Source organism: Parus major, chromosome 23 (genome assembly GCF_001522545.3).
Source record: "Parus major isolate Abel chromosome 23, Parus_major1.1, whole genome shotgun sequence".
NCBI lineage: Eukaryota > Metazoa > Chordata > Aves > Passeriformes > Paridae > Parus > Parus major.
Window position 1 is genome coordinate 1,650,967 of NC_031791.1, and position 10,937 is coordinate 1,661,903.

The 10,937-nt window shown below is 54.3% G+C and overlaps 1 protein-coding gene across 1 annotated transcript in view; it reads right to left on the reverse strand.

Moving 5' to 3' along the window:
- The window catches only part of MACF1 (microtubule actin crosslinking factor 1), a 156,033-nt gene that overhangs the window by 79,530 nt on the left and 65,566 nt on the right, over positions 1 to 10,937 (reverse strand). Inside the window, exons 29-36 of the mRNA XM_033519639.1 lie at positions 10,589 to 10,687; positions 10,292 to 10,444; positions 10,105 to 10,193; positions 9,567 to 9,702; positions 1,653 to 6,848; positions 1,029 to 1,178; positions 493 to 708; positions 261 to 413 (exon numbers count right to left, since the gene is read on the reverse strand). Coding sequence (XP_033375530.1) covers positions 261 to 413; positions 493 to 708; positions 1,029 to 1,178; positions 1,653 to 6,848; positions 9,567 to 9,702; positions 10,105 to 10,193; positions 10,292 to 10,444; positions 10,589 to 10,687 — 6,192 coding nt within the window. The remainder of the gene's footprint in view (positions 1 to 260; positions 414 to 492; positions 709 to 1,028; positions 1,179 to 1,652; positions 6,849 to 9,566; positions 9,703 to 10,104; positions 10,194 to 10,291; positions 10,445 to 10,588; positions 10,688 to 10,937) is intronic.

Below are 10,937 nucleotides of genomic sequence, written 5' to 3' on the forward strand. Positions count from 1 at the left end.
CTGTTTTCAGGATGTTGTATGGAATTGAGAGCTTTCCTGGATGTCAGAGCCAGGTTTCAGAGAGAAGGGCAGGCTCTCTGTGCCTCTGACTCAACAGCTGTGTGTTATGGAAACAGGTGACTCTGGAGAACACCCAGCACAGCAGCTCCTGCTGCAGCACGAGCTCAGGGCAAACCCCTGGGAGTGAAGCAGGATTAAAAGCTTCTCCTCTGTGCAGAGAGTTCATCAGCCTGCAGGATTAGGGGCATTGCCATGGTTACCTTGTAGTGCTGCAGGCAGCGGCTCAAGCTGCTGGCATCGGTGTCAAGCTGCTGGAAATCGCTGTCACCCAGAGACTGCGCGGTGCCAGACACCCAGCCCAGCAGCTCCTGGAGCTTGTCCTCAAGAGACTCGTGGTGGGCCAGGATTTTAGCCTTAAAACCAGAAATTCATCGTTTAAAGGAGGAATTTTGGGAAGTTTGTGGGGCAGCAGGGGGAATTTGCCAGCTCTACCTTCTCAGCTTCTGCTGCCCCACGAAGGTTTTGCAGCCGGGACTGCAGGACTTGGTTTGCAGAGCACAGAGACTTCTGGAGGTTCTTGGCATCCTTCTCCAGAGCCTTCAGTAACTGCTCAGGGACTTCTTCAGGGGGGTTGGCCACAATCCTCTGCACAGCATCCAGCTCCTGATTCACTGGGAAGCTCAGCTCCTGCAGCTCAGCGCCCAGGGCCTGAGACAGAGACAGAGACAGCAGGCTGCCTTCACCTCCCTGCTGCCAAAACCCAGCAGGGATCTGAGTCTGGGAAGATTCATCACCACCCTGCAGCTGCCAGCACTCTCCTGCCTTTCTCCAGGCTGTAAAATTCATATCAGCCAAGCCCAGAGTGTTGTCTGGGCAGGGAGAAGGTGGATGGATGGGAAGGAGGGATGAGTTTTGATATAAAAGCCTGTTAAATTTGAGATAAAGCTCCCAGAAGGGGTGCAAGGAAGGTGGGGAGAGGGGGGAAAGCTCTGCCTAACACCAGCCAAGCCTGGCCCAGCCTCACTCACCTCTGCTTGCTGCCTCAGGTCGTGCAGGGCTGCCAAATTCTGCTCTGCTGGCTGCACCCGTTTGATTCTCATCTCGATGTCTCGGAGCATGGAGAGATAAGATACCAGCCTCTGGTCGTGCTCCAGACACATCTTCTTGCTGAACTTGATCTGCAGAATCAGACAGGAAATCAAAGCTTCAAACTTAGGCAGAAAAGGAGACAAAGTGTTATATAAAATTCATTTTTTTTTCCCTCAAAGGATAAATTAGTTAATAACGTTCCTGCTCATGGACTTGCCACTTGCCAGCCTTATCTGCAAGATTTACTACAGGAAAAATAAAACACAGGGTTCTTTTTCCAACATAAGCTTATAAATGGCAAGAGATCTCTTGGTGTTGCAGCAGAAGTGCCAAAAAAAAAGAGAGTTGTACTCATTAGTCATTTAGCAGTAATAAAGGAGCCCTGAGAGTTTCCAGTTGTACATCACCAGCTCCTCTGCCAAATCCACTGCAGCTGATCCTGCAACATCCACTCCTCATGCTTCAGCTGCCCTCTGTGATGAGGCTCCCAGACAGATTTAGCACCAAACATCCACAAATAGCTCAGAAAAACTGCCAAAATAGCAAAAATAATCTTCACTGACCTGGGCTGGTCTGGTGGAGTCCCGGGAGGTTTCCAGCAGCTCCCCCTCCATGATCACAGGTAAGAGCAAACCCCGATCGCCCGGAGCCGGCTGCTTGCTCCTCTCCTGGGGGGTTTCTTCCTGGGATTTTGGGGGGCCAGGGGCTCCTCCTTGGTCTGCCCTGAGCTCAGCTGTGTGCTCCTGCTGTCTCTCCTCTCTGAGCTCCAGGATTGTGGAGGTTTCCTGAACTTCTGTGGGTTCCTCTCTGATAATTAAGTGATGGGGCAGCTCCTGTGGCACGGTGGTTTCCAGCCTGGTGTCTTCCTGAGCCAGCCTTTCCTCTCCACTCAGTTCCACCAAGGAACCCTGACCATCCTTGATCCCACCTCTCACCACCTCTCGATCCTCCCCTTGCTGGGGGGGCACAGGGAACACCTGATCCTGGCCAGGGCTTTCTGGATCTTTCCCAGGAATTGTTTTCTTCCCTTTCCCAGCCTTGGCTGTGTCTCGTGCCAAGCCAGCAGCGCTCTCGATGCTGGATTCATGTTTTGGCTCTGGCACCCTGGAGACAGAGTGCTCCTCCTCACCCTTTTTCCTTGGAATTTCGTGGGAAACCAGAGAAGGAAGGAGCTGCTTTTCTGCAGAGGGTTTCTCTGGCTGAGCTCTGTCTCCTGGAATGCTGCCCTGCTTTGCTTTCTTTTTCTTGCTTTTCTGTTTCTGGCTAGGCTTTAGCACCATTGCAGTTGTTTTTTCCTGATCCATGGGACCTTCTGTGTGAGAGGGTTCTCTTTTCCTGGCAGCTTTTTTCCCTGCAAGCTCATCTCCTGCAGGCCCCACAGGAACCTCAGGGGGTTCCCCAGACTCTGCAGGACCCATCCCTGGCCCCACACTGATGGATTCCCTCAGGGCTGCTGCTGGGTCCTGGACCACGCTGCTCACGCTCTCTCCTCGCCCAGAAGTCACCACTGGACCTTCTCCACCTGCCACAACTTCCTCTGCACTCACAAACTCTCTCCTCCTCCTCCTCCTCCTCTCCTCACCATCCTCCTCCCCGTGAAGCACCTCTGTGCCCAAGAACTGCTCCTTCTCCAAGCCCTCCCTCTTGACTTTCCCTGTCCCTTCATCCACTTCTCCTCTCCATTCCTTCCCCTGGGCTGCTCTCACCTGGGATCTGCCTTTTGGGACCCCTTTTCCCACGTCCCCTGCCACCAGTGTCTCTTGAGGGAGAGAGGCTGTCCCCAGCACCGAGGGGTGCTCTGGAGTCACCTCAGCCTTCGCCTGGGGATGATGAAGATGAGGATGTTCGTCCTGGGGACTGACCCCACCTTCCGAAGCTTCCTGGGGTTTGAATTTCCTCTCTGTCCGTGCTTTGGGGGGTTTCTCAGCAGCAGCAGCCGCACTCTGATCAGGGCTCACAGCTTCAGGCTGAGCTTTGGGCTCAGCATCATCAGACCTGCCGGGGAGGACGACACCTTCCTCTTCTGGAGACAATCTTTCTATTTTTTCCTGTGAAAGCTGCATCTTTTCTCCTTTGCCGACCTCAGAACCATCTCCCTCTCCACGCACTTGCACATCCCGAAGCCCAGCAGCTAATTTTTGGCTAATCAGCCCTTTCCCAACAGCTTCCTTCACCGTCAACCTTCTCCCACCGGGGGTATCCACAATCCCCCCGGCCCTGAGCTGCTTGGTGGCGATGGCTTTGGCCATGGGCTCATCCAGCACCCCTCGTTCCACGGCTGCCCTCAGGGACAGCCTCTCGCTGACGCTGCCCTCCACCACCCCTCCACTGTCTGCCTGTGCCTGCAGCAGCCTCAGGGTGGGCAGGGGGTCCACCCTCCCCAGCCTCAGCGCCTCAGCACACGGCAGCTTGGCCCCTGTCACCTCGTCCCTGATGGCCTGCAGGGGATGGACCTCCAGGTACCTCTGGCCGGACTCGATGTCGATTTTACACTTCTTCAGGAGCTCCGAGTAGGGAACGATCAGGCAGGTCTCGGGATCTACAATCCCTTCTCTCATTTCTGAAGATGACAGGACTTTCTCCACCACCTGCTGGGGCACCAAGCCTTCCTGCACCGCTTGACGCAGCGCCAGTCGCTGGCCAGAAGCTGGGTCAAGGATGCTTCCGCTCCCAGCCTGGATCTCCTGCACTTTCCTCTGGAATTCTGGGCTAAGGAGCCCCAGGGACACTGCCTGGGGCAAGGGCAGCTTCTCCTTCGTAGCTGGATGGACAAAGCCCTGCAGGACCACACCTTCAGCCTTCCTGAGCTCCTCGCACAGCTCTGGATTGATCAAACCGTGTTCCACGGCGCTGTCCACCGAAAGCCTCATCCCAGACCCGTGATGGATGATTCCTCCATCAGCAACCTGCTTGGTCAAGAGCTGAAAAGCTTCTTCCTCCTCCAGGAGCCCTTTCTCAACAGACTCTGCCACACTCAAAGCCCGTTTGGTTTCAGGATCCACAATTCCAGTGGTCTCAGCCTGTAAATTAACGAGCTTCTGCCTGGTCACCTCATCAGTGCCCTTGCCCTTGGAAGCCTTCTCCAGCCTGACCAGCCCTGTCTGACTCGTTGGCTCGATGAGGCCCAGATTTGAAGCCAGAGTCACCGACACTTTTTTGCCACGTTTCAAGTCCACAATCCCCCCAGTAACCACCTGCCCTTCCAAGATCCTCACGGCTGTCTCCTTGTCCAGAAGGCCAACGGCAGCAGCGTCCTTGATGGAGTAGACAAAGTTGTTGCCTGGGTCGAGGACGCCACTTATGGCTCTGTCGGAGGCGAGGACCTTCTGGAGCAGCTCCTCATCCATCAGGCCTTCCTCAATCACGTCCTCGGTGGTCAAGGCTTCGCACACCTGAGAGTCAAAGAAGCCACTGAACATCTTCATCCTCTCCATCAGCTTCACGGCCGTGTGGCCGGACACGGCTCCGGAGGCCACCGCCTCATCCAGCAGCAGCGTCCTGCCCGTCTGCTCCTGGATGATGCCACCGCTCTGCAGCTGCATCAGGAGCTTTTCCAAAGTGTCCTCCTGCTCCTCAGAGGCTGGCAGGGATGGTTCCTCAACGCCCTCATCTCCTAACACTTCTTCCCACTCTCCTTCTTCCGCTTCCAACGCGCTTCCCGTGTCCTTGCGCTGCCTCTCTGCCTCTCCGTTTGTGGGGAGCACAACGAGCTCCTCTGCTCCCAGCACACCATTTCCCACCGTCTCCTCCTTCAGAAAACCGACCTCTCCAACATCTTCTGCCTCTCCTTCGGGTTCCCTCACGCCCTGAGACGTCTCTGACGTGATTTTCACTCTGTCTCTACTTTCTGGAACACCCATTGCTACGCAGATTTCACTTTTCACAACCACTGTCCCACTTTCCAATGCCCTCTTCTCATATTCGGGACCTTCCACTCCATCTTCTGCAGGAGGCTTGGACTCTCCTTCTGCTTCAATCATCATTTCCTCTGTTTCTCTCATTAATCCACTATCAAGGTCACTGGGAGGTTCTGGCACCAATAATTTTCCCTGATGTTTATCCTTGGTTGTAAAAGTGACCTGCTCTCTTCCAAATTCAGCATCAGTTTTGGTCCTGACGATCTCCTGCTCCGTGGAAATCTGCTCTTCCATCTGCAGGAAATCCTCTGCACCCTCCAAGAGAAGACTTTCAGGTCCCATCACCACCTCCCCATTCTCCAAAGCAGTTCTGGCTGGTAGGATCTCCTCACTTTCACCTTTTGAAGGAGCAAACTGAAGCTCAAGCCGCTGCAAAGCCAAACCATTGCAAGGTTCGCTCTCAAGAGCTGCATCTGCCTCTGTCTCCTCAAACCCTTCCAGCACCTGTGCACAGGATCTGTTTTCGTGGCTTTGGATGAGAGCTTTGGTGATTTTGTTCAGCTCTGCATCCACTAAGAGCACCTTCTGGCCATCGTGGATGTTGATGTAGCTGTGTGTCATCAAGTGGAACACCAGCCTTTCATCATCACCCCTCAGCAGAGGCTCCTCGTGACCCGTGGGGCTCCTTCCAGGGGAGCTGTGGCCGTGCCTGCTCCTGCCTGCAGAGCCAGCGAGCTGCAGGCTGGCCAGGACGTCAGGAATGGCTGTTGACTGCAGCTTCTTCACCACCTCTCCCTCCAGGACGCCCCGTTCCACTGCCTCCTCCCAGGACAGCACCTCTGCGCTCTCCGGTATGAAAACAGCCCGAAGGAGCCGCCTCTCGCTGAGAATCTCCTGGATCAGCTCTGTGGAGAGGAGCCCCTGCTCCAAAGCAGCTGCAGCAGGGATGACCTGCCCTGTCTCTGGCCACAGCAGCCCCGTGAAGGACCGCAGGGATTCCAGGAGCAGCAGTGCCATCCTCGGAGCTACCAACCCCTTCCTTAGGGCTTCATCCATGCCCAGCCTCTCCCCGGTGGCGGCGTCGACGATCCCGCCCGTCCGGAGCTGCCGGAGCAGAAGCGTGCGGGCCAAATCCTGGTCAATCAAAGCGTGCCTGACAGCCTGGTCCACCCTCAGCCTGTGTCCTGTGCTGGGGTCAACGATGCCACCAGCAAAGAGCTGGGCTTCCAGCAGCCTGCTGGCCACCTGCCCGTCTATCAGCCCCTCCTGGACTGCGTGGAAGACGCTGACCGCCCTGCCTGACCTCGAGCTCACCGTCCCTCCCGCCAGCTGCGTGACCGGGAGCAGCCTCAGCCCCTGGTGGACGATGCACCGCTCCTGGAGCTCAGCCAGACTGATTTCCTCAGCGGTGTTGGGGTCAATCAAATCCTTGCCAGCTTCCAGGTGAGACAGGAGCCTGGAGTGGAGCTGGGGGGGAAGGAGCTTTTCTTGCACCGCTGTCTCCATGCTGATTCTGCCCTGCTGGAATTTCAAGCCCCCGGTGGCGAGCTCAGCCTCGAGAATCTTTAGCCCAACGCTCTCACTGATCCTCCCCTCCTCTAGGGCAGCGACGACAGGGAGGAGCTGCCTCCCTTCACATCTGACTTCTTCCACCTGCTGGCAAGCATCCTTCCATTCCTGCAGCACCCGGAATGCCCTGAGATCAATGATGTTTCTTGCCAGAGCTGTCTCCAAGGAGAGTTTCTCACCGGTTTCTGGGACAACTAAGTCAGAGGTGATCACCTGGGCCTCCAAGAGGACCAGGCCCGTGTCCTGATCTATAAGACCCCTCTGCATGGCACCAAAGACAGGGAATATTTCTCCCGTGCCAAGATCGATCACTCCCGCCACAGCTTCGCTGCCCTGGAACAGAAAGAGAAGGAAAAAGAATTAAATCAAAATCCAGCATTTCCAGCACTCATTGCACGAGTTTCGGGGAGGCCTCAGTTAAAACAAAACAAAACAAAACAAATAAAACAAAACAAATAAAACAAAACAAATAAAACCAAACCAAAACAAACAAAACAAAACAAAACAAAACAAAACCAAACAAAATAACAAACTTAAAATCCCCAAACAGGCTAGAAAGTCCTGAAGTGTTTGAAATCTAATCCATCACCAGGGCAGCACCAAGATGCTCCCAGCATCCACCACCAGTAACGCAGCAAAGCAGCAAGCACCAAAACTCAGAATCATTCCTAATCTCCACGGAAAAGAGGGCAGGAGACCACCAAGAACAGCAAAACCCTTCAACAACTCCAGCTTTAAAAAGTAAAGACAACACAAATCCCACTGGGCACTTATGGGGAAGAAAACCCCTCAAAACCACCAGCTTTGGGGTAAAATAAAACCTCTCCCAGCGCAGCCTCCATGCTGAAAATCCTGCGCTTCCCAAGCAAATCCCAAGTGCCAGGGTGGATGGGGAGCACCACAGAGCCCTGTGGCATGGAGCAGCTCCCAGCCACGCATCAGGAGCAGGAGAAGAACATGAGCACAGCTCCTGCTCTGCCCACTCCAAGCTGCTCCTCACACAGGGCCAGGGGGGAAATGGAACGAGTTGGAGGTTCCAGCATGGGAGCAGTGACAGACTGGGACCACACTGGGGTGGGTTTTGGAGGGGCTTTTCTTGCTGCTGTCCCCACGGGAGGGTGATAATTTAGGTGATAAAGAGTGTTTTTATTCAAAGGTTCTTCGGATGTTTGGGTTTCTCTGGCGCTGGTTGGGTACAGGGCTGGCCCAAGCACCCCAAGATTTTTGTGGGGATAACCAGGAGGGAATCAGGAGCATGGGATGAACTCCTTTTGCATCCCAACACCCTGCTGTGGGGCAGGAGGAACCTTCAGGGACAACCTAAGCTCTCCACCACCATGGCCAAACCCTGACGTGCACACTCAGAGACGAACGAGCCGTGGGAAGACAGAGAAGAGGGAAAGGAGGGAAACAAAAGAGGAAGATAAAAAAAAAAGGAGATGGATGGGAGTGGAGGGGAGTAAAAGGCTTTTACTTACCAACTCGCAGGGTGTGCCTTGAGCAGTTAAAGACAGAGCCTTATGGAGCAGTTCAGCCGTATCACACACAGTGTAAAGCTTGGGGTTAGCGTCCAGCATGCGACTGCTTTGTTTTGCAAAAAAAGAACCCCACACACAGGTCCGTCCTCTTTCCCTTTTGTGTGTTTTGTTTGTTTAAATCCCAGGGGGGGTTAGTTAAACTTGTAAGCAAGGATGTCAGTTAATCTCAAAAACAGTTGACATGAAACACAAACCGTACAGGGACACATCATGCTCAATTTAGCGCGTTCTGCTTTGCATTTTTTGTGGGTTTTTTTTGGTCTTTTGTAACTCCTTTCTGACACTTGGATGTTTCCAGCAAGCAAATGTTAAAGAGTTCTTCATGCTCCCTCTACAGTGAAGCAACAGCTCCGCACCAGAGCCGCAGGGATGGTTTTGCAGACGGGGATTTAAGGTGAAACCCCGCTGCCATCTCTTGTTCTGCTGCCTGGGCTTCATCGAGTGTGTGAGTGAAAACTGCTCCAGCCCCAAAGCAGCCTGACAAGCCCTGGAGAAGCCTTTTGCTCTAAGATCGTTTTCCTGACCAAAAGGGAGGAAAAGGGAATGGAAAAAAGCATCCATTTCACAGGGAGGCTGCACCAAATCCGCGATGCCTTAACAAAATGATTTGTTCATCTTTCTGCTGCCAGCACAAGGGCTAAAGGGCTGGCAATAAAACTCATCATTTCCTGCTCTGAAATGTGCTGTAAAGTCCAGTTTGGAGCACAACACTACATATTGAAGTGAAAGCTGGACAGGCAGGTCTCAAAACAAAGCAGCTCTGCCACCTTCTCCCCATGAGCAGCTCGAACAGGGCTTCACTCACAGACCCAAGAGCCAAAACCTGCGTCTCACAGGCAGATGTGAGCGGGCTGTTGCTTCAGGGTACAGGGAGGCAGCAAGCAAACACACAAAAATATCCATTGACACATGAATATACACTGAGAGAACACGCACACGTGAATCTGTGAATGACAGAGGCAATAGGGATGCACTTCCAGCCCTCCCTACAAGGATGGGGGCTGGTGGATACGGGCAGGGAACATGTCCTGAGGGTCTCCCAGGTCAGCTGAGGGGCTGGAAAATGCAGCTGGCCTTCCACAAGGAAGAGGCACTTGTGTTCAGCCACCGCTGAGGAAAACCTGTGGCCACACCCTGAGGTCCCAGAGGCCACCTGAGTGCCCCTGCCTGTGGGACTGAGCCCTCAGAGGACACAGATTTCCTCCAGGGAACCATTTCCAGGGCAGAATTCCATCTGCCACCCCGCTCACCACACACCAACGAGCCAACCCTCGTGCAGAGGGCAGAGCCCAGGTGGAAACCAAAGGAAAACTCTCCCATGGAGCTGGAAGGCAACAGGAAAACGGCTCCTGCTGGGCCTCCAGGCACCTCCAGATGCTTTGGGTGACCATGGATAGGAGGGAGGGCAACCATGTGCAGGTGAGAGGCTGTGAGTGGCCAGTGGCCAGGAGACACACAACGAAATGAAACCTTTTCCATGCTGTGAGGAGTGGATGTGAGGAGGGAGCAGTACCTTGTGCTCTGTCTCCTGAGCCAGCTGGCTCTGCAGCTGCTGGAGCTGCTCCGTGGAGCTGCTGCAGAGATCCTGGTAGGTTTCCTTCAGAGCACCAATCTGAGCGGAAATCTGGTCCTTTTCTGCTTGGGAAAGCCTGAAAATAGAAGGGGAAATATCTCAGGGGACTGCCCAAACCAGCTCCACAGAATTACCACGTCCTTCCAAGGGCAGGAGAAGCCCAAACCCACCACGAGCCCCTTCCTCTCCCTGCTCCACTCCTTGCCCAGCTCAGCTAAAAGCTGCCAGGAAAGCTGAGCTGCACTGCAATGATCAAATCCCCAAATTTATGGGGCTGCATCTCAGCTAAAGAGGATGAATATTGCCCCACAGCATAAATGGGTTGCACATTTCACAGATCTCATTGCAGACAATAAAGGAGATAAAATTGCTGTGTGCAATTCGTTGTTTTTCATGAGTCAGGCACTGGATCTCATGGATCCACTGACTTTAAAGAATCTTATCTCCACGCCCTGTTCTCTCCCTGGGTCACACTCACTTGTGGCTGTGTTTTGCCAGGAAGATTTGGGAAGTTTTGATGGCCTCAGAGACCTGCTCCTTCTTTGCAGTCAGCTCCTCATTCAGGGCCTGGAAAAAACCATAAAAAAGAAAGAAAGGAGTTTAACACAGCTGTGAAAAAAAAGAGCCAAGTGAAACCTCAGGCTCTGGTGTCACTCCTGCTTTACCTGCTGCTCCAAGATGGATTTCTCGATGTCCCCCAGCTCTCTGCTCCCAGCAGCAGCTGTCCTGCCCTGCACACTCTGCTTCAAGCCCAGGGCCCAGCCCAGGAGCTCCTTCACCTTGTCCACGTGCTCCTGCTTTTCCTCCTCCACCACTTTCTGCAAGCAGAGGAGGGAGACAACCATGTCCAAACGGATCTCCAGAGCGGGAGCAAGGCCCAGGACGTGCCCTGAGCATGGAGCAGCATCCCTGGGGATGGAGGGAAGGTGGGGACAGAGCCCAGGTGAGCCCCACGCCCTCACCTCCTCCTCCTCCAGCCGCCGCAGCGCGTCGCTGATGTACTTCACGTGCTGGGTGGTCAGAGTCACCAGGGCTGTGTAACGAGTCCTCAGATCCATGAACTGCCAAGGGACAGAGGGGAAAACAGAGGGGAAAGAGAGGGGAAAGAGAGGGGAAAGAGAGGGGAAAGAGAGGGGAAAGAGAGGGGGAAAGAGAGGGGGAAAGAGAGGGGGAAACAGAGGGGGAAACAGAGGGGGAAACAGAGGGGGAAACAGAGGGGGAAACCAGAGGAGGGGAAACCAGAGGAGGGGAAACCAGAGGAGGGGAAACCAGAGGAGGGGAAACCAGAGGAGGGGAAACCAGAGGAGGGGA